The sequence below is a fragment of the Anabas testudineus genome, chromosome 4 (genome assembly GCF_900324465.2).
Source record: "Anabas testudineus chromosome 4, fAnaTes1.2, whole genome shotgun sequence".
Classification (NCBI taxonomy): domain Eukaryota; kingdom Metazoa; phylum Chordata; class Actinopteri; order Anabantiformes; family Anabantidae; genus Anabas; species Anabas testudineus.
In genome coordinates, this window is record NC_046613.1 from 23,675,208 (window position 1) to 23,700,352 (window position 25,145).

The 25,145-nt window shown below is 41.4% G+C and overlaps 4 protein-coding genes across 7 annotated transcripts; all 4 read left to right on the forward strand.

Annotated features, from left to right (window-relative positions):
- The first annotated feature begins 398 nt into the window (after positions 1–398).
- LOC113151948 (alanine aminotransferase 2-like) lies at positions 399–5,870 on the forward strand. Of its 4 annotated transcripts, none has more exons than XM_026344817.1 (11): positions 399–627; positions 1,468–1,557; positions 1,787–1,895; positions 2,856–2,989; positions 3,097–3,340; positions 3,415–3,494; positions 3,575–3,711; positions 4,363–4,537; positions 4,631–4,786; positions 5,186–5,298; positions 5,369–5,870. In XM_026344817.1, the coding sequence occupies exons 1-11, from the start codon at positions 523–525 to the stop codon at positions 5,460–5,462; spliced, it is 1,437 nt and encodes a 478-aa protein (XP_026200602.1). In that variant the 5' UTR covers positions 399–522; the 3' UTR covers positions 5,463–5,870. The 4 variants fall into 4 exon arrangements, with proteins under 4 accessions (XP_026200602.1, XP_026200603.1, XP_026200604.1 ...); XM_026344818.1 differs by having other exon boundaries at positions 4,664–4,786; XM_026344819.1 differs by having other exon boundaries at positions 4,453–4,537.
- Positions 5,871–6,555: 685 nt separating this feature from the next.
- On the forward strand, positions 6,556–14,319 carry LOC113152750 (alanine aminotransferase 2-like). Its single transcript, XM_026346179.1, has 11 exons — positions 6,556–6,784; positions 9,890–9,979; positions 10,203–10,311; positions 10,404–10,537; positions 10,647–10,890; positions 10,965–11,044; positions 11,125–11,261; positions 11,900–12,074; positions 12,151–12,306; positions 13,754–13,866; positions 13,937–14,319. Exons 1-11 carry the CDS (start codon positions 6,680–6,682, stop codon positions 14,028–14,030), a joined length of 1,437 nt encoding a protein of 478 aa, XP_026201964.1. The 5' UTR covers positions 6,556–6,679; the 3' UTR covers positions 14,031–14,319.
- Positions 14,320–16,632: 2,313 nt separating this feature from the next.
- LOC113152751 (alanine aminotransferase 2-like) lies at positions 16,633–21,517 on the forward strand. The gene is made up of 11 exons (XM_026346180.1): positions 16,633–17,024; positions 17,612–17,701; positions 17,807–17,915; positions 18,003–18,139; positions 18,352–18,595; positions 18,673–18,752; positions 18,853–18,989; positions 19,431–19,596; positions 20,047–20,202; positions 20,499–20,611; positions 20,979–21,517. The coding sequence occupies exons 1-11, from the start codon at positions 16,926–16,928 to the stop codon at positions 21,067–21,069; spliced, it is 1,422 nt and encodes a 473-aa protein (XP_026201965.1). The 5' UTR covers positions 16,633–16,925; the 3' UTR covers positions 21,070–21,517.
- Positions 21,518–21,572: 55 nt separating this feature from the next.
- LOC113152752 (proproteinase E-like) lies at positions 21,573–25,145 on the forward strand. The gene is made up of 8 exons (XM_026346181.1): positions 21,573–21,651; positions 23,133–23,221; positions 23,443–23,540; positions 23,630–23,755; positions 23,849–23,985; positions 24,567–24,709; positions 24,792–24,944; positions 25,080–25,145. Exons 1-8 carry the CDS (start codon positions 21,612–21,614, stop codon positions 25,095–25,097), a joined length of 804 nt encoding a protein of 267 aa, XP_026201966.1. The 5' UTR covers positions 21,573–21,611; the 3' UTR covers positions 25,098–25,145.

The following is a 25,145-nucleotide window of genomic DNA, read 5'->3' on the forward strand; positions in this document are numbered from 1 at the left end:
TATTTACCTTCGTGTATCGATTCATGTCTTCAGACAGCTCCTATTAACCGAATACATGGATATTTTTAGGATACTAGTCCACGAACAAACAGCGGTCACACTGCTACACCTGGTGCCGGACCAGCTGACCCTGTCAACCCGCCCTTCACCTGCAGAGCAACAGGTGAAGAGCTGCAGAGGTGAAAGACAAGCAATCCAAAGTTTAGACAGGGTTAGATTAATGGTTGAACTCTTTGGCCTTTTGAGTCCAATATAGTTCTATAATATATTATAAAATGCACTTTTATTGGAAAGGTTTCACCTGTCCAAAGTCTCTGTTGGAATTGTGCCTTTTGTGTTGAAATGCAACACAAAGGATTACTCATAAAACCGAACATCCTTCCTCAGTGATCATTCACTTCTCGGAGGTTAGGTTCCTTGTGTGTGTGTTTGTGTGTGTTTGGCTAAGCTCCTCAGATTGTAACAGGCAGTTTTTAAGTGGATACTGTCATTTGGAAATCAAACTATTTGAACTGAAACACAATGAGTTCCCTTCAACATGTGAATCCCAGGGTGAGGGGGATCAGAGTCTCGCCACAAAGTGCACTGCAAAGTCTGGCTGCACGCATCACACAAGAGATCACACAGGTAAGTGTCAGTAATCGTTTACGATATACTGAAGAAACAGCTGTGCTTCCATTTGATAGAGAATTTTATGGAGATGTAAAAACTTAAAGTGAATACTGTCCACAAAAATCCTGGTGCCGACATCAGCCTTCCAACAAATTACTATTCAATACTTATTCAAATATAATTTTGAGGCATTTAAACACTATTAACAAAAGTCGCTCTGTTTGAAAGGCAATCATGCATTAAAACTCTTGCTCTTTTGCCCATCTCAGTCATCAGCATCCTGAAGTCTCCTCTTCACTGTTGATGCTGACACAGGTGCTTGACGTGTACTAGTGCAGTTGGCCCTTGAGGACCTTGAAACTACACACTCTCAGATATTTGTCTTGTCTTGTGCATCGAGGCCTCCCACTCCTTGTTCAATCCCTGTTCGAGCCAGTTTGTGCTTCTCTCTGAACGGATTAGTTAACAGCATGATAACACACTCACTCTACTATATTTTACTGCAGAACAAGATTAGCTGTGATACTTCAAATACATTAAACCACTAATACTATTACACATTTGAGTTTTACTTGTAATAGAGTATGTTTTCTCATATTCAAGTAAAGTATCTGAATACAAGTGTTGTTTATTTATCAATAATTATCATTGAATTAGTTTAGATTCTCTCCAAATTATTTAAAGTCTGTCTGTATGAAAACTTTCACTTTCAATATTTTTGATACTAATATATTTGTAATTTAAAAAAAAAAACACTTTTAACTTCAATTAAATTCAACACTTCAATTTTAAAGTTTTATCAACAATCCAGCTTGAACATGAGCCTTTCCTGCATTAATGTGTGTTTTCCTGCAGGGGGTGCAAAAATCCTTCAAACAGGTGATTGATGTCAGTTCAGGTGATCCCCACAAAGCAGGGATGAAACCTGTCTCATTTGTTCGACAGGTTGGTTTTGTCATCTGTGTTTCTACAGCTTACTGTACACACATTTAAATATATTATTAGCATAATCCTTACCTTGCTTTGAACTGTCGGCCCACTATTCTATGCAATTAGAAGCGTTTGGTGTTTGTGTAGAGACATCGTCTCTGTTCTGCTGCTTTCTTTGATCAGAGACTCTTGATATTTCTCCTTATTTGTGTCTGTATTGTCCTAATTCCGACTGTTCCATCAGGTCTTATCAGTGTGTCTGTACACTCAGCTGCTGGAAGATAAAAGTCTTCCTCTGGATGTTAAGATGAGGGCCCAGAGGCTCCTGGACATGTGTGATGGACGAAGTGTGGGTGAGGATTTGATTCAAGATTCAAGATTCAAAAAACTTTATTAATCCCAGAGGGAAATTGTTTTGCCTCATTACAGTTGTTCTCAACACAGACAGAAAGAAAGGGAACTACAACCAGGAAAGATCCAACACCAACATAAACACACATAACCAATAACATCAATACGGAAAAACTCAATATAGATATACAGAATATGTAAAATATGTGAAATAGATGAATGAAAATTGATCAATATTTATAGCCTATTGTGGATTGACGGCAAGTATACGACACAACCATCACTTCCCCCACCCCTTACAGAGGGGGGAGGAATTGTACAGATTGATTGCCACAGGTATAAAGGATCTCCTGTGGCGGTCTGTGGAGCATTTAATGTTAATAAGTCTTTGGCTGAACATGCTCCTCTGACCAGCCAACACAATGTGCAGTGGGTAGGAGGGGTTGTCCAGGATTGAGAGGAGTTTAGACAGCATCCTCCTTTCAGCCACAACATGTAGAGGGTCCATCTCCACCCCCAGAACAGAGCCAGCCCTCCTAATCAGTTTGTTTAGTCTGTTAGTGTCTGCCACCTTCATGTTGCTGCCCCAGCAGACCACAGCATAAAAGATGACACTGGAACCACAGACTCATAAAACATCCGCAGCATGGTGCTGCAGACGTTGAAGGACCTGAGTCTCCTCAGGAAGTACGTCCGGCTCTGAGCCTTTCTGTACAATGCTGATGAGTTCTTAGTCCAGTCCAGTTATTTGTCCAGGTTCACTCCCAGGTATTTATACTCGGACACGACCTCCACCTCCTCCCCCTGTATAGATAGAGGGATGACAGGACTCCCAGATGAAAAGCCTTCATAATGTGTGATGTCAGAGCCACTGGCATTTGCAGCATGTCTTTACTGTAGCACAACGGTATGGGTATTTAATTAAAAGCACAGACACAGATTATCCAGTGATTTGTCCACAGGTTCCTATTCTGCCGCCTCTGGTCTGACTCATATCAGACAAAGCGTTGCTGAGTTCATCTCGAAACGAGACGCTGGTGTGCCTTCATATAGCAAAGAGATCTTTATTACTTCTGGTTCTCACAGAGGAATAACGGTAAAATAAACCAATGTTCATGATTTTCAAGTACAACACTAGCAGGGGTCATGTTTGTGCACATACATTTGTTTGTGTTATGTTTTTAATGGTGCTCTTTTCTTAAGGCTATTGTGAAGCTGATGGCCAGTGGGGATGGGGACACTCAGACAGGTGTGTTGGCCCCCATGCCCTGTCCTCACATGCTGCCCAACGTGCTGGATGAAGCCGGGGTGAAAATGGTGCCATATGAGCTCACAGAGGAGCGAGGCTGGGCCGTAGATGTACACAAGCTGCATCAAGCTTTGCAGGCGGCTAGGGGGCGCTGTCAACCCAAAGCCATTTACCTCAGCAACCCAGGAAACCCCACAGGTAAACAACATGCAGGCACCTGTTTAAACTTGCCACCTGTCGTCACGTCTGAATGCAGCTGTTTGTCTTCGTAGGTCATGTGCAGGACAGGAACTCAATAGAGGAAGTGATTCGGTTTGCAGCAGCTGAGAAACTCATATTGTTGGTTGATGAGGTGACAAACTGTACATTCAGACAGGGACTCAGTGACTGGAAGCCTGTTACTCAACTTAATCTTTCCCTTTTGCACTGCAGGTGTACCAAGACAGCGTGTATGGGTGCGACAGAGAGTTCATTTCCTATAAGAAAGCTCTATTTGACATGGATAAAGAGTTCTCACAGACAGTTGAGCTGATCTCTTTCCACTCCTTATCAAACGCCTGCATGGGAGAGTGAGTTCTGTTACTGTCAACAACGCTTTGTGCAAACATGAATCTCTTTTATGCATGTGCAGAGGTGGTGCTAATTGAAATTAGTTTAAACTAGTTTCAGGTAGATGCCCTATTGTTGAGCATTTGAGCCCTCGCCAGTGTGAAACACTCACATATTCCTGAACTTATTAGTTATTAGTTATTATTATTATTTAAAAAAACACTACTGGAAATGGCTGCAGCATCAGTTTTTTTAATTCACAACCTGCTAATATTGAATATTAATACCAAAAATACTAATATCTATTCATTTACTATTAGAGCTCTAATTTGGAAGAGCTGCATGGTTCAGGAAAACATCATGAAAACAGTTATACTGTTTACTGTATAGTAGTTTACTGTAAATTTCACAACATTGATCACAATATTTAAAATTGTAAAATAAAGAAAAGTATAGTTACAGGATCCTCCCACACTGAGCAGCACCTTGGTTGAACCTTTAATGGGAAATGTGTTTCACTGGATCACTGAAATGATGGATACAGATCTGACTGTGTAATACATTAACTTTGCTGAAAACAGGTGACTCATTACCAGACCTGATATAATAAAGCTAAATTAAAGAATCAGTAGCAACTTCTTGATAAATAAACATCTGTATCTGTGTCCCAGGTGTGGGCTGAGGGCGGGATACATCGAGGTAGTCAACATGGATCCAAAGGTGATGCATCTTCTTGACACTGTGCTGTGTGTTGACTTCAGTACTCCAGTTACAGGACAGCTTGCTCTGGATCTCATGATCAACCCACCGAAACCTGGAGACCCTTCTTATGATACATACACACAAGTAAGGAACAAACCAGCCTGCAGACCCTCTTTAAGTTAAAAACAAAATCTGCATCAAGTCTTATTTTCCTGTTTTAATATCTTTCCACTGAAGGAGATTCTTGTCATTCGAGCCACTCTGTCCCAGAATGCTGAGCGGGCATGCCAGTTTCTAAATGATCTACCAGGGATGAGCTGTCAGCCAGCAATGGGGGGAATCTACCTTTACCCCCACCTGGATTTACCATCTGAGTTTATTGAGAATGCCGAGGTGAGAGAGCTTACATGAGGCTACAGTTGTTATTTAAAGGACCATACCAAAGTTTTTGCATATTTTAGAAGAGTTGAACTACCAACCATTTAGTGTTTTCATGTCTTGCTGCTGTTGTAGGTATATGGTATGCACATTTTTGCACACTTTCATAATTTGTCTTATTAATAAATGGTAACTGTATCTGTTGTCACACAATGTAAGTAAAAGATGTGGTTTTGTTAATGGATAATTACAGAGAATAATTAATTGTAGCTGCCTGTTGTACTACACAGTCAGTAGACAAATTACTATTCTAGTCAAAAATCCATGCTAACAAACTAAATTTAATTAGCTTTCTCATAATAAAATTCATGAGTATTTTGAGTTCCATGAGAAATAAGGCAATAACCTGTCCAGGTGCTGGAGCTGGAGGCAGATGTTCTGTACTGTCAGAAGTTACTGGAGGAGGAGGGAGTATTTGTAGGAGCAGGTTGTCACCACGGGGTCACTACCAATAACCACCATCTTAGGTAAGAAACATGAGCTTCACTACCCTGTATGTTGTATTATGTTAAAGAGTAACTGTGTTTTGTGTCTCAGGTTATGTGTCTTGGTTCCTCCTGACACCATGGAGGAGGTCCTGGCTCGTCTCCAGTCTTTCCACCTTCGCCTCATGGACACATTTGGTGTATAGGGTAGAGATGAGGCCAAATGTTGTGAGTTGATGTAGGGGAAGGACAGATTCTCATGTCTGGTATTAATTTTGGAACGGAGATTAACCAAGGTATATTCAGTGGCTTGAAGTTCTTCTTGTATTCACGAGTTGTGCTTTTTAATAACATTGTTGAGTTGGTTGGAATATTCTTTTGTCTTCATTGTGTAGTTGTTGTTCTGAATACCAAGTGTATTTATGCTGTAGTCCTACAAACATACACAAAATGAATGTCTGCCAAAGATTGGTTGATAACCAAGTCACACATTGTTCCAGAAAATGTGTGTGTTTAAGATAATTCTGGGCTCTGAGAAGATTCATACAAGATCTGCATGGAGTAAATGCTGCAGTACATATGCATGTGCACTGAAATGGTCCAAATCCACTTATCACAAGCACCATCAAACAATAAACTATAAACTTTACTATAAACGGTTTTCAGTGACTGATTTGGAAAACCTTTCATTTTAACATTCCAGTTTACCCCAACACACTGTTACACCTGGTGCCAGACCAGCTGACCTTGTCAGCCCGCCCTTCACCTGCAGAGCAACAGGTGATGGGCTGCAGAGGTGAAAGACAAGGAATCCAAAATAAAAGTCAAGAAAATTTGGCCTTTATAGGTTAGATTGAGAGTTCAACTCTTTGGCCTTTTGTGTAGATTCCAATAAATGGAAGCTTTTATATGGTAGCTTTGGGGCAGCAGTAGCTCAGGTGGTTCGTCTGCGAACCCTAGAGTGAGTGGTTTGATTCCCAGTTCCTCCTGGCTACTTGCTGAGGTGTCCTTGGACAAGATACCGAAACCCCGTAGTAGCACCAACACAGTCTGGCAGCTGTCCAACCGCAATTTCCCCAAGGGGATCAATGAAGTATACATTATTATTATTAATATAATAAAACATTTATTAAATTGCACATTTCTCAAATCAGGCATTAATTAAATTTCAAGAGGAAAAAAAAACCTTGGACAGGTTTCACCTGTCCAAAGTCTCTGTTGGAATTGTGCCTTTTGTGTTGAAATGCAACACAAAGGATTACTCATAAAACAGAACAACTTTCCTCAGTGATCATTCACTTCTCGGAGGTTAGGTTCCTTGTGTGTGTGTTTGTGTGTGTTTGGCTAAGCTCCTCAGATTGTAACAGGCAGTTTTTAAGTGGATACTGTCATTTGGAAATCAAACTATTTGAACTGAAACACAATGAGTTCCCTTCAACATGTGAATCCCAGGGTGAGGGGGATCAGAGTCTCGCCACAAAGTGCACTGCAAAGTCTGGCTGCACGCATCACACAAGAGATCACACAGGTAAGTGTCAGTAATCGTTTACGATATACTGAAGAAACAGCTGTGCTTCCATTTGATAGAGAATTTTATGGAGATGTAAAAACTTAAAGTGAATACTGTCCACAAAAATCCTGGTGCCGACATAAGCCTTCCAACAAATTAGCTACTTATTCAAATATAATTTTGAGGCATTTAAACACTATTAACAAAAGTCGATGTTGGCTCTGTTTGAAGGGCAATCATGCATTAAATACCAGGACTGAAGTCTGGGTTTCTCCAGGTTGCATTTTAATGTGTCCCCAGACAAGACTCTGAATCCTAAACCCTTGGTGCCCACAAATAAAACTAGTCAATTAATCCTTATAGGTTTACTTTCATGTTACTGTATATTTTACTCCTTTACATGATCCGAGGACCTCAAACTTATACTCATCTGTAGACAACGCCTTCTTCCAGTCTTTCAGTGTCCAATGGCTGTGCTCTTTTGCCCATCTCAGTCATCAGCATCCTGAAGTCTCCTCTTCACTGTTGATGCTGACACAGGTGCTTGACGTGTACTAGTGCAGTTGGCCCTTGAGGACCTTGAAACTACACACTCTCAGATATTTGTCTTGTCTTGTGCATCGAGGCCTCCCACTCCTTGTTCAATCCCTGTTTGAGCCAGTTTGTGCTTCTCTCTGAACGGATTAGTTAACAGCATGATAACACTCTCACTCTACTATATTTTACTGCAGAACAAGATTAGCTGTGATACTTCAAATACATTAAACCACTAATACTATTACACATTTGAGTTTTACTTGTAATAGAGTATGTTTTCTCATATTCAAGTAAAGTATCTGAATACAAGTGCTGTGCATTTATCAATAATTAATGTTCGTCTATCAATAAATACTTTCTGTATGGCAATCTAGCCACAGGGGTTGTAAGCCAGTGACTTCTGTGCCGGTCCCAAGCCCAGATAAATAGAGAGGGTTGCGTCAGGAAGGGCATCCGGCGTAAAACTTGACAAAAACAACCATGCAAATTGTCCATAAGAATTTCATACCGGATTGGTCGAGGCCTGGGTTAACAATTATCGCCAAATTGGATTACTTTGGTCGAAGAAGGAGAGGAGGCAGAAGGGTTCGTGGACAGAGAGAGAAGAGGAAAGGAAGGAACATAGATCTGAGAATAGGGACTCTTAACGTTGGCACAATGACAGGGAAAGGCAGTAAGCTGGCAGACATGATGGAGAGAAGGAAGGCAGATGTACCGTGCAGGAGATGAGGTGGAAGGGCAGCAAGACACGTAATATTGGAGAAGGACACAAACTGTTCTACCATGGTGTTGATAGGAAGAGAAACGGGGTAGGAGTGATCCTGAAGGGGGAGTTTATGAACAATGTTCTAGAGGTGAAAATAGTCTCAGACGGGGTGATGAGCCTAAAGCTAGAAATTGAAGGGGTGATGGTGAATGTAGTCAGTGGGTATGCGCCACAAGTTGGCTGTGAGTTAGAAGAGAAGGAGAGATTCTGGAGTGAGTTTGATGAGGTCATAGAGAGTATCCCCAGAGGAGAGAGAGTTGTTGTTGGAGCAGACTTCAATGGGCATGTTGGTGAGGGCAACAGAGGTGATGAGGAGGTGATGGGCAGGTTTGGTGTAAAAGAAAGGAATCTGGAAGGACAGATGGTGGTGGACTTTGCTAAGAGGATGGAAATGGCTGTAGTCAACACTTACTTCCAGAAGCGAGAGGAACATAGAGTGACATACAGAAGTGGAGGTAGGAGTACGCAGGTGGACTACATCCTATGTAGACGAGGTCATTTGAGAGAGGTTAGTGACTGCAAAGTGGTGGTAGGAGAGAGTGTAGCCAGACAGCACTGCATGGTGGTGTGTAAGATGACTCTGGAGGTCAGGAAGAAGAAGAGAGGGAAGACAGAAAAGAAGACCAAGTGGTGGAAGCTAAAGAATGAAGAAACTTGTGAGGAATTCAGGCAGAAGTTGAGACGGGTTCTGGGTGGTCAGGATGAGCTTCCAGATGACTGGGAAACTACAGCAGAAGTTATCAGGGAAACAGGAAGGAAGGTGCTAGGTGTGTCATCTGGAAAGAGGAAAGAAGGTAAAGACACTTGGTGGTGGAATGAGGAAGTACAGGAATGTGTCCAGAGCAAGAGGTTGGCTAGAAGGAAGTGGGATGTAGAAAGGACTGAGGAAAGTAGACAGGAGTACAAGGAAGCGCAGCGTAGAGTGAAGAGGGAGGTGGCAAAGGCCAAACAGAAAGCTTACGATGAGCTGTATGACATGTTAGACAGAGATGGAAAGGTACTAACAACCCAGGAGAGTGTGCAGAAAAGATGGAAGGAGTATTTTGAGGAGCTGATGAATGAGGAAAATGAGAGGGAAAGAAGAGAGGAAGATGTGGATGTTGTGGAGCAGGAAACAGCAGAGACTGGAAAGGATGAGGTGAGGAAGGCTCTGAAAAGGATGAAGAGTGGAAAGGCTGTTGGTCCTAATGACGTCCTGATGACGACGGAGGTGTGGAAGTGCTTAGGAGAGAGTTCAATAGGATTCTAGAGAGTGAGAAGATGCCTGAGGAATGGAGGAGAAGTGTTCTGGTTCCGATCTTTAAGAACAAGGGTGACACGCAGAACTGCAGCAACTACAGAGGAATAAAGTTGATGAACCACAAAATGAAGCTGTGGAAAAGAGTAGTGGAAGCCAGGCTTAGGAAGAAGGTGGAGATTTGTGAGCAGCAGTATGGTTTCATGCCCCGTAAGAGCACCACTGATGCCATTTCTGCTTTGAGAATGTTGATGGAAAAGTACAGAGATGGTCAGAAGGAGCTGCATTGTGTCTTTGTAGATTTAGAGAAGGCGTATGACAGGGTGCCGAGGGAGGAGCTGTGGTACTGTATGAGGTCGTCGGGGGTGGCAGAGAAGTACGTCAGACTAGTTCAGGACAGGAAAGAATGATTCGCTGTGGCGACCCCTGATGGGAAAAGCCGAAAGAGAAGGAGTCTTTCTGTATGGCAACTTTTACTTATTAATAGTTTTGATGGTATTATATTTGTATTTGTTTTTTAAATAGCACTTTGAATTTTGTCAACAATCCAGCATTTCCTGCATTAATGTGTGTTTTCCTGCAGGGGGAGCAAAAACCCTTCAAACAGGTGATTGATGTCAGTTCAGGTGATCCCCACAAAGCAGGGATGAAACCTGTCTCATTTGTTCGACAGGTTGGTTTTGTCATCTGTGTTTCTACAGCTTACTGTACACACATTGAAATATATTATTAGCATAATCATTGCCTTGCTTTGAACTGTCGGCCCACTATTCTATGCAATTAGAAGCGTTTGGTGTTGAGACATCGTCTCTGTTCTGCTGCTTTCTTTGATCAGAGACTCTTGATATTTCTCCTTATTTGTGTCTGTATTGTCCTAATTCCGACTGTTCCATCAGGTCTTATCAGTGTGTCTGTACACTCAGCTGCTGGAAGATAAAAGTCTTCCTCTGGATGTTAAGATGAGGGCCCAGAGGCTCCTGGACATGTGTGATGGACGAAGTGTGGGTGAGGATTTGCAGCATGTCTTTACTGTAGCACAACAGTATGGGTATTTAATTAAAAGCACAGACACAGATTATCCAGTGATTTGTCCACAGGTTCCTATTCTGCCACCTCTGGTCTGCCTCATATCAGACAAAGCGTTGCTGAGTTCATCTCGAAACGAGACGCTGGTGTGCCTTCATATAGCAAAGAGATCTTTATTACTTCTGGTTCTCACAGAGGAATAACGGTAAAATAAACCAATTTTCATGATTTTCAAATACAACACTAGCAGGGGTCATGTTAGTGCACATACATTTGTGTGTGTTGAATGTTTTTAATGGTGCTCTTTTCTTAAGGCTGTTGTGAAGCTGATGGCCAGTGGGGATGGGGACACTCAGACAGGTGTGTTGGCCCCCATGCCCTGTCCTCACATGCTGCCCAACGTGCTGGATGAAGCCGGGGTGAAAATGGTGCCATATGAGCTCACAGAGGAGCGAGGCTGGGCCGTAGATGTACACAAGCTGCATCAAGCTTTGCAGGCGGCTAGGGGGCGCTGTCAACTCAAAGCCATTTACCTCAGCAACCCAGGAAACCCCACAGGTAAACAACATTCAGGCACCTGTTTAAACTTGCCACCTGTCGTCACGTCTGAATGCAGCTGTTTGTCTTCGTAGGTCATGTGCAGGACAGGAACTCAATAGAGGAAGTGATTCGGTTTGCAGCAGCTGAGAAACTCATATTGTTGGTTGATGAGGTGACAAACTGTACATTCAGACAGGGACTCAGTGACTGGAAGCCTGTTACTCAACTTAATCTTTCCCTTTTGCACTGCAGGTGTACCAAGACAGCGTGTATGGGTGCGACAGAGAGTTCATTTCCTATAAGAAAGCTCTATTTGACATGGATAAAGAGTTCTCACAGACAGTTGAGCTGATCTCTTTCCACTCCTTATCAAACGCCTGCATGGGAGAGTGAGTTCTGTTACTGTCAACAACGCTTTGTGCAAACATGAATCTCTTTTATGCATGTGCAGAGGTGGTGCTAATTGAAATTAGTTTAAACTAGTATCAGGTAGATGACCTATTGTTGAGCATTTGAGCCCTCGCCAGTGTGAAACACTCACATATTCCTGAACTTATTAGTTATTATTTAAAAAAACACTACTGTAAATGGCTGCAGCATCAGTTTTTTTAATTCACAACCTGCTAATATTGAATATTAATACCAAAAATACTAATATCTATTCATTTACTATTAGAGCTCTAATTTGGAAGAGCTGCATGGTTCAGGAAAACATCATGAAAACAGTTATACTGTTTACTGTATAGTAGTTTACTGTAAATTTCACAACATTGATCACAATATTTAAAATTGTAAAATAAAGAAAAGTATAGTTACAGGATCGTCCCACACTGAGCAGCACCTTGGTTGAACCTTTAATGGGAAATGTGTTTCACCGGATCACTGAAATGATGGATACAGATCTGACTGTGTAATACATTAACTTTGCTGAAAACAGGTGACTCATTACCAGACCTGATATAATAAAGCTAAATTAAAGAATCAGTAGCAACTTCTTGATAAATAAACATCTGTATCTGAGTCCCAGGTGTGGGCTGAGGGCGGGATACATCGAGGTAGTCAACATGGATCCAAAGGTGATGCATTTTCTTGACAATGTGCTGTGTGGTGACATCAGTACTCCAGTTACAGGACAGCTTGCTCTGGATCTCATGATCAACCCACCGAAACCTGGAGACCCTTCTTATGATACATACACACAAGTAAGGAACAAACCAGCCTGCAGACCCTCTTTAAGTTAAAAACAAAATCTGCATCAAGTCTTATTTTCCACTGAAGGAGATTCTTGTCATTCGAGCCACTCTGTCCCAGAATGCTGAGCGGGCATGCCAGTTTCTAAATGATCTACCAGGGATGAGCTGTCAGCCAGCAATGGGGGGAATCTACCTTTACCCCCATCTGGATTTACCATCTGAGTTTATTGAGCATGCCGAGGTGAGAGAGCTTACATGAGGCTACATGTGCTCCGATCTTCATCTAAGTCTTAACAATACAAAAACCCAGTCTGCTGAGAATAATAGGACACAAACATTATATGTTTTCATGTTTTTATTGAACATAACATGTAAACATTCACAGTGAACCTCTAGCTTAATGACTTCTCCAAGAGCTAATTGGAGCCAGGAGTGAGCCAACCTTGAGTCCAATCAGTGTGATGATATTGGATGTGTTGCTGAAAGTTGTCCTGCCCTTTAAAAACACACACCAGTTTTGGGTTTACTAGTTTCAAGAAGCACTGGCTGATGTGAACCATGCCTCGCAGAAAAGACCTCTCAGAAGACCTACGATCAAGATTTGTCGACTTGCATGAAGCTGGAAAGGGTTACAAAAGTATCTCCAAAAGCCTTGATGTTCATGTGTCCACGGTAAAACAGATTGTCTACAAATGGAGAAAGTTCAGCACTGTTGCTACTCTCCCTAGGCATGGTCGTCCTGTAAAGATGACTGCAAGAGCACAGTGCAGAGTGCTGAATGAGGTAAAAAAGCATCATTGAGTGTCAGCTAAAGACTTACAGAAACCTCTGGCACATGCTAACATTTTTGTTGATACATCTACAATAAGGAAAACATCAAACAAGAATGGAGTACATGGGAGGACACCACAGAGGAAGCCATTGCTGTCCAAAAAAAATATTGCAGCACGTTTGAAGTTTGCCAAAGAGCACCTGGATGTTCCACAGCACTACAAAATATTCTGTGGACAGATGAAACCAAAATTGAGTTGTTTGGAAAAAACACACAAGACTATGTGTGGAGAAAAAAAAGGCACAGCACACCAACATCAAAACCTCATCCCCACTGTAAAACATGGCGGAGGGAGCATCATGGTTTGGGGCTGCTTCGCTGCCTCAGGGCCTGAACGAATTGTTGTCATTGATGGAAAAGTTCATTCCAGAGTTTATCAAGAAATTTTGCAGGAAAACGTAAGACCATCTGTCCGCCAACTGAAGCTCCGCAGAGGATGGGTGATGCAACAGGACAATGACCGAAAGCAAGTAATTCAACAAAAGAATAGCTTCAACAGAACAAAATTCACCTTCTGGAGTGGCCCAGTCAGAGTGCTGACCTCAACCGATTGAAATGCTGTGGCATGACCTTAAGAGAGCCATTCACACCAGACATCCCAAGAATATTACTACACTGAAACAGTTTTGTGAAGAGGTCTGATCTGCAACTACAGGAAACGTTTGGTTGAGGTTATTGCTGCCAAAGACGGGTCAACTAGTTATTAAGTCCAAAGGTTCACATACTTTTTCCACCCTGCACTGTGAATGTTTACATGTTATGTTCAATAAAAACAAACTAAATTTAATTAGCTTTCTCATAATAAAATTCCCGAGTATTTTGAGTTCCATGAGAAATAAGGCAATAACCTGTCCAGGTGCTGGAGCTGGAGGCAGATGTTCTGTACTGTCAGAAGTTACTGGAGGAGGAGGGAGTATTTGTAGGAGCAGGTTGTCACCACGGGGTCACTACCAATAACCACCATCTTAGGTAAGAAACATGAGCTTCACTACCCTGTATGTTGTATTATGTTAAAGAGTAACTGTGTTTTGTGTCTCAGGTTATGTGTCTTGGTTCCTCCTGACACCATGGAGGAGGTCCTGGCTCGTCTCCAGTCTTTCCACCTTCGCCTCATGGACACATTTGGTGTGTAGGGTAGAGATGAGGCCAAATGTTGTGAGCTGATGTAGGGGAAGGACAGATTCTCATGTTTGGTATTATTTTTTGAACGGAGATTTACCAAGGTATATTCAGTGGCTTGAAGTTCTTCTTGTATTCACGAGTTGTGCTTTTTAATAACATTGTTGAGTTGGTTGGAATATTCTTTTGTCTTCATTGTTTAGTTGTTGTTCTGGATACCAAGTGTATTTATGCTGTAGTCCTACAAACATACACAAAATGAATGTCTGCCAAAGATTGGATGATAACCAAGTCACACATTGTTCCAGAAAATGTGTGTGTTTAAAATAATTCTGGGCTCTGAGAAGATTCATACAAGATCTGCATGGAGTAAATGCTGCAGTACGTATGCATGTGCACTAAAATGGTCCAAATCCCCTTTCCCTCCAAAACATACAGAAACCATCCAAAAGCTCCACTGAGAAGTTTGATTCATAACAAAGACATGACATAAGAAATTAACTTGACAGAGAAGACTTTCATAGACTTAATGACAGCTGACATTTGGACTGTCGGACAAAAACGTTTAACCCAGAGAGCAAAGTATGAACTTAAGTTATTCATAATTTACCTGAACAATGTTCATATGTGTGCTGTTGCCCGCAAAAGTGTGAAATGAGGTAAATATTTAACTGTATCAAAAATCCAAGGTCACATGCACAAGCTAACATGCTGACTCATATATTTAGGATGGATTGTTGACTGAAGCTTGCAGCATGCACACATAAAGACTGTAGGATTCTAAGGTGCTGTATTTCAACTCATACAGTCTTTGAATGTTGCGGTACACACTTGTTTGCCTGGAATTTGTTATCTCATGTACAGATTTACAACTACCGCAAAATCCTATTATTACAGAAAATGGATTGTGTTGTTGTCATCACTACAAAGCACTAGTGTTGCCATGGTCTGCCTAGGCCTAAGTACTGAGACGACATGAAAAAAGTGAGTGAGAAATTGGCTGACCAGAGCCGGGGAGAACCTCCAACAAACACAAGGGGGCGGGTGCAGAGCCAGGAGCAGAGTATCAATCTGTGAGTCAATAAACAGTCCAGGGTCACATCAGTCAACAATCAAATCCTCAATCCAAAGCCAAAAAACGTTCTGTTCAAAGTCCAAAGTCCAAAGTCCACAGAATAAACAAGATCCAAAGGCCACAGTCTATAGTCCAGAATCCAAACAATGTCCCAACAAGTAATCCTCCCGACTGGAGGACTGAGAACAGGCAGGTTGAAAAGGCCGGAGCACAGGTGAAAATCATGAGCAGGTGATTAAAGGGCTGAACCAGGAAGTGAGGGGGACGGGATTGTGACATGAAAAATGTTAGTTCACACTAACAAATCCAAAGTGCACACTCACTAAAATAACATTCACACAAAAACATGTATTCCAACAAAAGCTACTGAACTTCATGTCCCAGTTATATGCACACAGATGCTGCCTGATCTGCAATATGTCGAGTCGGCTGCCTTCAGGTCGGGGAATCTGCACCTCATAATGCATCTGTGTGGATTCACAATAAAAATCTTCATAACTTAACATCTGGTTTTAAAGCATATGGGTTTGTTGAAAATGACATGAATGTATTTATGATGGAGGATAGCTAGTAAATTAAAAATGAAAAGGTTCTAATCTTTTGTAGATTACACTAATATGCTGTTCGCTTTTAAATAATATTTTAAATGAACTCGTATTTTTTATAACAATTACTAATTATTATAATCATTTATGATAAAATTAATATATATTTAAATAATATAGGGAAACTGGGACACACATTCTTTGTAGTCACATAAATTTCCACCTCCATAAATACAATATAATTTCCAATTAATAGTTAACTAATAAATATAATTTTCAGCATCTTGTAAATACACAAATATAAAGCATTTCTTCTCCTTACTTAACTGTCTCTTAATATTAGCTAAAGAAAATAATTATTTCGATATATCAAATGCTTCATGCTTGTAGGTTGTTTAAGGATAACGCCCTGCCTGTAAATTGTTATTACTTGTTGCTTAGTTTTGGCATCTCTTTAATCAGAGTTGATTTCCAGTATTTAAAGTGGCCAACACTAAATCCTGACCCAATACGGTCAAACAACGACAATTTGAGGCTGCATCAACTGCATGTGGAACGACTTAAAGAGAGCTACACACATGAAATGTCCTAAGAATATGACGGAGTTAAAGTAGTTCTGCAGGAAGAATGAGCTAAAACTTCTGCTGAAGATGTGCAGGTCTGATCCACAGCTTCACGAAGCACCTGGTTGAGGTTAGTCCTTCTAACCAGTCAACCTGTTATTAATTCTAAGGGTTCACATACTTTTTCCACTATCACTATGAGGTTTTTATGGTTGTTCTCAAGAAAGATCTAAATGTTGTTTGTGTTATTACTTTAGACACATTATACTTGTTAATACTTTTGACTTGGATGAAGATCAGATCACATTTTAACAAATTAATGCAGAAAACATGAAATTCTAAAAAGCTTCACATACTTTTTCTTGCCTCTGTCGCAGCCTCTAAACTTCTATGTGCTGTCAGTATTTTCCTGGCTACAAGCACCTCTGCTCGTGCACACTATTTAGAATTAGCTTGAACATTATTTGTTATAGTTTAACTCACTTTGAACAAAATGTTTTTCTGAGGTTATGGTTGATCTAGAAATAATAATTAATTTTTGTTTCACTGTGTTACAACATTACCTATGCCATAGAGACATGATGTTCTGGAGCAATAATTTAAATGCCTGGCAGGCATCAGTGTTCCTGAGTGTGTGCACTGCTCGACACGCTGAACTAGATCGACTGTGAGTGTATCAGTGTTGGTGCTGAGGACCTCACTGAAACAGCATCAGGGGAGACAGAGATGACGACTGCATGGGAGGTGAACTCCAGAGTGCGGGGCATCAGGGCCTCGAGGAACCTGAAGAGTCTGGCTGAAAGCATCACAAAGCAGATCACACAGGTGAGTCACAGGTGAACATTAATGTGAACAGTAATAAAATCAGTTTGAATTAGAAGTCCTCATAAAGAATAGCATGGTGTTAAAGGTTTAAAATAAATATCTGATCAAAGGATCGAAGCAGTGATGGGAGACATATTCAGATCCTTTACTTAAATAGACATAGTAATACTGTAATTTAAACGTAAAACAATGTGACTTTTATATAGGTGAAAGTACAGAGGTGTTACCTGCTAAAGTATCAAACCTCTGATCGTCAGTGTTAGTATTATCATGTTGGATTGTTACGATGCAGTAACATGTCTGCAGCAGTAGTCTACATGGTTGTAGAGCTCATTTTCTTTCTATGGGCGTGTTGTGTAATGCAACTTTCAAAGCATGAAAATGTAATTAAATTTAAATATTATATTCAATTAAAGGTAAATAAAAATATGATATTGAATTGAAATGGATGAAGAGTTCATAGACAAAGGTTTAGGTGTAAAAAAGATTGATTTTAAAGAGAGAGTTAAAGAAATTAGAGCTTGAACTTGACAGAAGAATATAACCAACCTGAGTGTGTGTCTGAACAAAGACTGTTTGCTCCTCAGGGAGAGAAGAAACCTTTCAGTCGGGTGATTGATGTCAGTTCATGCGATCCCCACAGGGCAGGGATGGCACCCATCTCGTTTGTTCGTCAGGTTCGTATTGTACCTTCGTGTCAGCTCTGCTGTGTCCCCTGTGATCAGTCTGACAGCTACAAACGGAGCCTGTCTGCTCCTGTCATTCTGTGGTTCTGTTCTCAGGTCTTGGCCGTGTGTCTGTATCCTGAGCTCCTTGAGGAACCGAGCCTTCCTCAGGACGTCAGGCAGAGGGCGCAGAAGCTTCTGGAGGCCTGCAGCGGAGGGAGCGTAGGTGAGAATGATGAATATGAATTCATCTGCACAGATTTGTCCCAGAATAATGAAAAGAAGTCTGATGTATCTACTGTGTCGATGACAGGTTCATACTCTGTGACTGCCTGTGGTTTACCACTTGTTCAGAAGAGAGTGGCTGAGTTTATAACAAGACGAGATGATGGAGTGAGTTCAGATCCAGAAGACATCATCGTCACTGCTGGTTCTCAGGAGTCTTTATGGGTATGATGTGAGACAGGTTGAGACTAGAACTAATAGAATTGGAAGCAGGCGTACTGGCTTTGTACAAACACTGGATCTGCAGACAGTGAGTAAGAGGTTGGGAAGAGAAGTCCAGACCTGACACAGAGAAGCAGCTTTAACAATTTTAAACACAAACATTTAATAAAACAAACTTAAAAACAATAATGTTATCCTCCTTTGTTTGTGTTAAGATGGTTTTGCACCTGATGGACAGCGGGGAGGGCGACACTCAGACGGGTGTGTTGACCCCCATGCCCTGCCCTCACACCCTGCCCATGCTGCTGGATGACGCCGGGATGAAGCTGCTGCCGTACCAGCTGTCAGAGAAGCGAGGCTGGGCGTTAGACCTGGACGAGCTGCACCGAGCTGTGAAGGCCGCTAGAACAGGGTGTCAACCCAGAGTCATTTACATCAGCAACCCTGGAAACCCCACAGGTAAACAACCCTCAGAGGCCATATGAAGTACGTCTTCCTATTCAATCTGTGACACTAACTAGTATTTTTCCTGCCAGGCCACGTGCAAGACAGAGCTACTGTAGAGAAAGTGATTCACTTTGCAGCAGCAGAGCGCCTCGTCCTGTTAGTTGAAGAGGTGATGTCCTGTTATAAGATCAAACAAACATTTAAAGAACTTTATTCTCATCCGTTTTTCAGTCTTACACAACCTTCCTGTATGTTTTTGCACGCTCAAGGTGTACCAGGACAGTGTGTACGGACAGGACACAGAGTTTATTTCCTATAAGAAAGTCCTTTTTGACATGGGACCAGAATACTCAGAGACCGTGGAGCTGATCTCCTTCCACTCGATATCTGCTGCCATCATGGGAGAGTGAGTTTTATCTTCATACATACATCTTTGTTTATCCCAGCTCAGCTCTGCTGTATTTCACTTTGTGATGCAGCTTGTTAGGGTACAGTGACTTGTATATTGTCGTTTATATCTATTCTTTCTCTTACATGATAATGTTTTTGAAGGTTTTCTTTGAGAAGCTGAGCTGATACTTAATATTGAAATCGCAGTTGATGGATGATACTTGAAGTTGTTTGGTTGAAGGTTTGCTCTAGTTAAGGTTAGGAAAGGATTTTAACTTTGGTCCTTCATCAAAACCTCAACGAGGTGATGACACGATGCATAGTTAATTTTTAAATACTGTTCCTAAAAGTTCTGGGTGCTGGAACGTGGTTGAAATACCATAAGATCTGTTCTTACCTAAATTCACACCTAATGCTCCTTCAGCAAAGACAGAACGTCCTGTGTCGTTTGTTTCAGGTGTGGTCTGAGAGGAGGATACATGGAGGTCATCAACATGGATCCAGATGTGAGTCACTACCTAAAAACCATGCAGTACTGCCCTCCAGTTCTATCACAGCTCGCTCTGGACGTCATGGTCGATCCACCCACACCTGGAGATTGTTCATATAAAACATTTGCACAGGTAAAGAAAAAATCCACAAATAATAAATAATAAATGTTTACTTCTCTGAAACGACGTCTGTTTCATTTAGTAAAAAGTAAAAGTTGAAAGTTAATGAAATAAACTAATGCTTATGACATTTTCCCATAATTATAGGTAGATTTCTTTGAACTGGTTTCATTTGTAATTATTTATTTATTAATATTTAGTTATAAACTTTACCATGTAAAATGTTTTTATATAATTTTATGTGCTTAGTATTTGTAAAAGAAATATTTGTTTAAACTGATAAATTCATATATTTACAGTTTTTATGACAACAATAAAAAATAAATATTCTTTCCTAACTAATAAAACAATTCTATTAAAAAACTATTACAGTTCATCAGAGCAGTTTTCAGAGGGAACTGTTGATTCTTTACTTCGATTTTAAAACTTTTAACCAGTTTTCTTTGTTCTTCTCTGTTGCAGGAGACTCTTCTCCTTCAGAAAACGCTCTCCCAGAATGCTCAGCGGGCCTGCGACTTCCTAGATGATCTACCAGGGATGAGCTGCCGGCCGGCGGTGGCAGGAGTCTTTCTGTATCCTCGTGTGCGTTTTCCACAACAGCTGATGGACGAGGCCGAGGTCAGAAAGTTTCCTCAGACATTCGACACTGTACTTTACTGAAACACTGCACGTGTGGAGATATAAACTTAATATGTGACTGATTATGATTGATTATCATACAACAATAATGTTTCACATCCATATTGTCAGATGTAGTAAAACACTTTAAAACTTCTTTAAAATACAGAATCAAATGTCTCATTTTACAATAAACTAAAAACAATAAGAGATACCGTGTCTGATAAAAACCACAGCAGTGACTGACTTTACATAAACAGTAAAGTGTGCATGCTGATTTCTGTTCTGCTGGTCAGACACTGGGGGTGGAGGCAGACGTGTTTTACTGTCAGAGGTTACTGGAAGAAGAGGGTGTTTGTTTGGGAGCGGGCTGCGAGAACGGACAGAACGATGAAAACTACCACATCAGGTGAGACTAGACCGTTATACTGGACTCTCCAGGTAATATTAGGTCTGTGTGTCTTTGACTTTTAGACCATCAGTGACAAAACTAGGAAAATGATGAGATATTTAGTGATACTGGCAACATGTTCTGCATGAAAGACAACATATTTAGGTACTAATAATATAATACTTTATGGAAAAATAAGATTTTGGTGTAAGAGGACGTTTTCTACCTGGAAACACCTGTGTCTCTGTTTAGTTTTTTTATTTTCTCTGCTTGTGAAACAGTGTTAACGACGTATTGAGACCTACATTACAAGCACATTATAATTAGCACGTCACAGATGTACAGTTTATTCCTACTTGAGCAGCACGTGTCTTTTCCCTCTCAGGTTGTCTGTTTTGGCTCCTCCTGCTGCTCTGGACCAGGTCTTGGCATGCCTTCGTACTTTCCACCTGCGTCTGTTGGACACATTTCCCTGAGAGAAAGGTCAAGGACACGGACTCTGGGGAAAGATATGAAAGCTTGGGTCACACGGTCGTATCCCAGTAATAGTAATGTTGCATTTTAACCTGCATCTTTTACATAATAAAAGCAACAACCCATTTCTTACCCCTTTGAATTATCTTTAATAAGAACCAAATAAATGTTGATACAGACTCAGTGGAGTCACACAAAGACAGATTTGAAACCCGTGTAGTAATTTGTGTGGTGTTTAATGTTTTCTGTGCATTTCTGTATGACCTCAGTAAAGAAGAATAATAAACTAAAATCATTGAGGAGTTTTTAATGATAGAGTCTGTTGTAGGACTTTGAAGGACAGGATAGAGACAGAACCCTCACAGACTGTGTCCATGTCTCTGAGTCATAACTCAGTCAGAACCTTTGCTGTATTTCTGGCTATTTGCTGATTTGTTGTTGTGGAACAGATGCAGCAGGGAACGTAGATTCCCAGACCAAAGACTGTGTCTGTGTGTCTATAAAAGCTGTGTGTCCCACTCAAACAGTCCATTCTGAGGAGAACATGATCAAAGTGGCTCTTGTCCTGCTCTTTGCTGCCTACGGTGAGTTTCTGTCTGTTTGATCCCGATGATTTTAAAAAGGAGCCTTTCTGTAGCAAACCTGTGACTTCTCTGAGGGTTCAGTTGTTCCCTCAAACAGCTGGATGCTGCAGGTCTTAGCAAACACTAACAGGAGAAAGTGTAACTGCTGTCAAGTATCAGATTTAAAGTGACAGGTTAATCCACATTTGGTGTTTTAGTGGGTTTGTGTGGCAGCAGGATTGTGTGCAGATACAATTTACAGAAGAATCAGATGCATTGGGCTTTGAATTCATATAAGGAGGATGAATTCACTGTTGGTTTTGCTTCTGATCAGTTAAGCAAAGTATACACACATTTTTATTGCACAGAAAAGAATAAGAAATGACACACACCACCCACCATCTCTTTTACTATCTCTTTAGTAAAATTCCACACAGTAAGATTCCTGTGATTCATAAAAGATAATAGGAGATCACACATTGATACCACACAGTAATACAAAGTACAGCAGCAAGAAAATGGTTTTCTACATTTCTGTTGGAAGTTTCTTCCTCTGAAGAGAGTTTTTTCCTCTCCACTGTTGCCTAGTACTTGTTCAAATTGGATTGTTGAGTTTTCCATATAATTCTGTATAAAACTATACTTTGTAAGGTCTCAAACCCTAAATAATGTAAAGAGCCTTAAGATGACTTCTGTTGATTTGGCGCTATACTAGTGAAATTGGATAGAATTTAAAAATGTTTTGTGGACTGATGAAACTAAGATTGAACTATTTGGAAAGAGTACACAACACTGCATTTGGTGTAAAAAGATCACTGCTTATCATCATCCCAATCATGAAGTATGGTGGAGGAAACATCATGCTCTGGGCCTGCTTTGATGCATCAGGGCCTGGCCAGCTTGCAGTGATTGGGGGAAAGATGAATTCCCAAGTGTATCAAAAAATTCTTCAGGATAATGTGAGAATGTCTGACGTCAACTGAAACTGTAGAAGTTGGGTGATGCTACAGGACAATGACCCAAAATGCACAGCAGAATGGCTTCAGGAAAAACAAAATCCTTTTTCAGTGGCCAAGTCAGAGCCCAGACCTTTGGGACGACTTGAAGAGAGCCACACACAGGAGACGTTCAAAGAATATGAAAGAACTAAAGCAGTTCTGCAAGAAGAATGGTCTAAAATTCCTCCTGAACGATGTGCAGGTCTGATCCACAGCTACAAAAAGAGCCTGGTTGAGATTATTGCTGCTAAGGGGGGTCAACCAGGTAATAATTGTGAGGGTTCACATACTTTTTCCACTATCACTATGAAGTTTTTATGGTTGTTCTTAATAAAGACATGAGACTTTTTTGTGTTTTTTACTTCAGGCACATGACTTTACTGCAGATTGTTTTGTTTCATGTTCCCTGCCCAAAAGTGATCATGCATTAAGTGTCAGAGGTTTCTGGGGTTCAGAGCGGAGCTGCATCAGCAGTTGGAAATTCATCTTCTGTCTCTGGTTTAGCTTACGGGTGTGGCACGCCTGTATACGAGCCCTCTGTGAGCCGTGTCGTGAATGGAGAAGATGCTCGACCCTACAGCTGGCCCTGGCAGGTGAGTTGATAACAACATGGAAACATTGAGTGAAGTTATAATCATTTGTCGGCTGCTACAGTATATACAGCATAGTTCTATATCTGCCCCACAGTAGCGTAGCGACGTGTCCTCTGACATCCCAGGAACCTGCACACAGTGGGCTAATCCATCTATGCACAATAATAAACTTGATTATCCTGCATGTTCAGACGTGAGGCGCTCTGTGTGTGTTTTCTCAGATCTCCCTGCAGTATCTCAGCGGCTCCACGTACCGACACACCTGTGGAGGGACTCTACTCTCTCCCAACTGGGTCATGACTGCTGGACACTGCATCAGGTAAATGGCAGATTACAGTTACTCTGCTTTTATCCCAGTCTGTGAAATGATCTAAAGTTTATCTGCGTGTTTGTATCTCTGTGCGTCAGTTCTCGTACATACCGTGTGGTTCTGGGGGAGTACGACCTCACCTCAGAGGAGGGTTATGAACAGATCAGATCTGTGGAAAAGATCATAGTTCACCCCCTGTGGGACGACAGCTGCTTGTCCTGTGGGTGAGTGTTAACATTTAGTTCTGTTTTTTACCACACATTCAAAGATGACCATCCATGTATCTTCTGGTCTCTCATGATTTTCTTTATGTGCAGTAACGACATCGCCCTGATCAAACTGGCCTCCCCTGCCGTCCTGAACGATAAGGTGCAGCCCTCCTGTGTGCCGAAGAGCGGAGAAATCCTCCCTCACGACTACCGCTGCTACGTCACCGGCTGGGGAAGAATCTACAGTACGTGTTTGTGATGTAACGGTACACTGTATGGTAATGTTAACCCGGTGGGAGCTGAGAGTAAAATATGAGATTTCAGTTCAGGTTACAGACCTCGAAACATAGTTAACAGTCGTTAACAGTCAAATTCAACATTTGCACACATTTCTGTGGGTGATGTCTAAATCACTGAGCTTTAGCCGTGCTGACAGGTGGAACGTTTCCAAAAATACTTATCATAAGAATTTAGCTCCTGTATTTCTAATGCTAAAAAATACAGTTGTCTTTTATACCACACATTTAAAGGTTCCCTCTGCTCATACATAGGGTTAGTTTACCTATATTTGACTTCACTGTACCGTCTTCTGTTTTCTGCAGCACCAGCATCATCAGAAACACTTTGGAAGCTAATCCCACACTAATAAGGAACTTAAAGTGCGATATGCAGGATCATAACTTCCAACAAGTCATGGTGCAATAGGAAAATCTTATTTTAAGCAGTTAAACATTTAAAAATGACTAATTAGAGTTAGAGTTTGTGTTATTTTTAGAACTTGTATGCAGTTAAATGGCAAAATTTGTACTCCACATCTGTCCTGCAGCTGGTGGTCCCCTCGCCTCTAAGCTCCAACAGGCTCTGCTCCCCGTGGTCGGTCATGAGGTCTGCACCAGCAGCGACTGGTGGGGAAGCTACGTGCGACTCACCATGATCTGCGCTGGCGGTGACATCCGCTCTGGCTGCAATGTGAGCATCACTTCCTTCATCGGCAGCTTCTCTTTGTGTCAGACTGTTCCCATCACTGATATGTGTCTCTGTTCATCTACAGGGGGACTCAGGTGGTCCGCTGAACTGCAGGGGTGATGATGGCATATGGTACGTGCAGGGAGTCACCAGCTTTGTCTCCTCCCTAGGATGCAACACCCTCCTGAAGCCCACAGTGTTCACGCGCACCTCTTCCTTCACCCAGTGGATCAGTGACGTGAGTTTCTATTCACAGAACCATGACGCTCGAGCTTCTCCTGTTCAAATCAGATGAATCTAGTGGAAGGAAGAACACTAAGCTAAGACAGCCGGTTTTATGCTAAATGTATCTTCTTCCTTTTTTATCTTTCAGACTATGCTGCAGAACTGAAAGCCCGGAGCCTTTGGATGTCAATAAATCTACTCATCAAGTACAGAA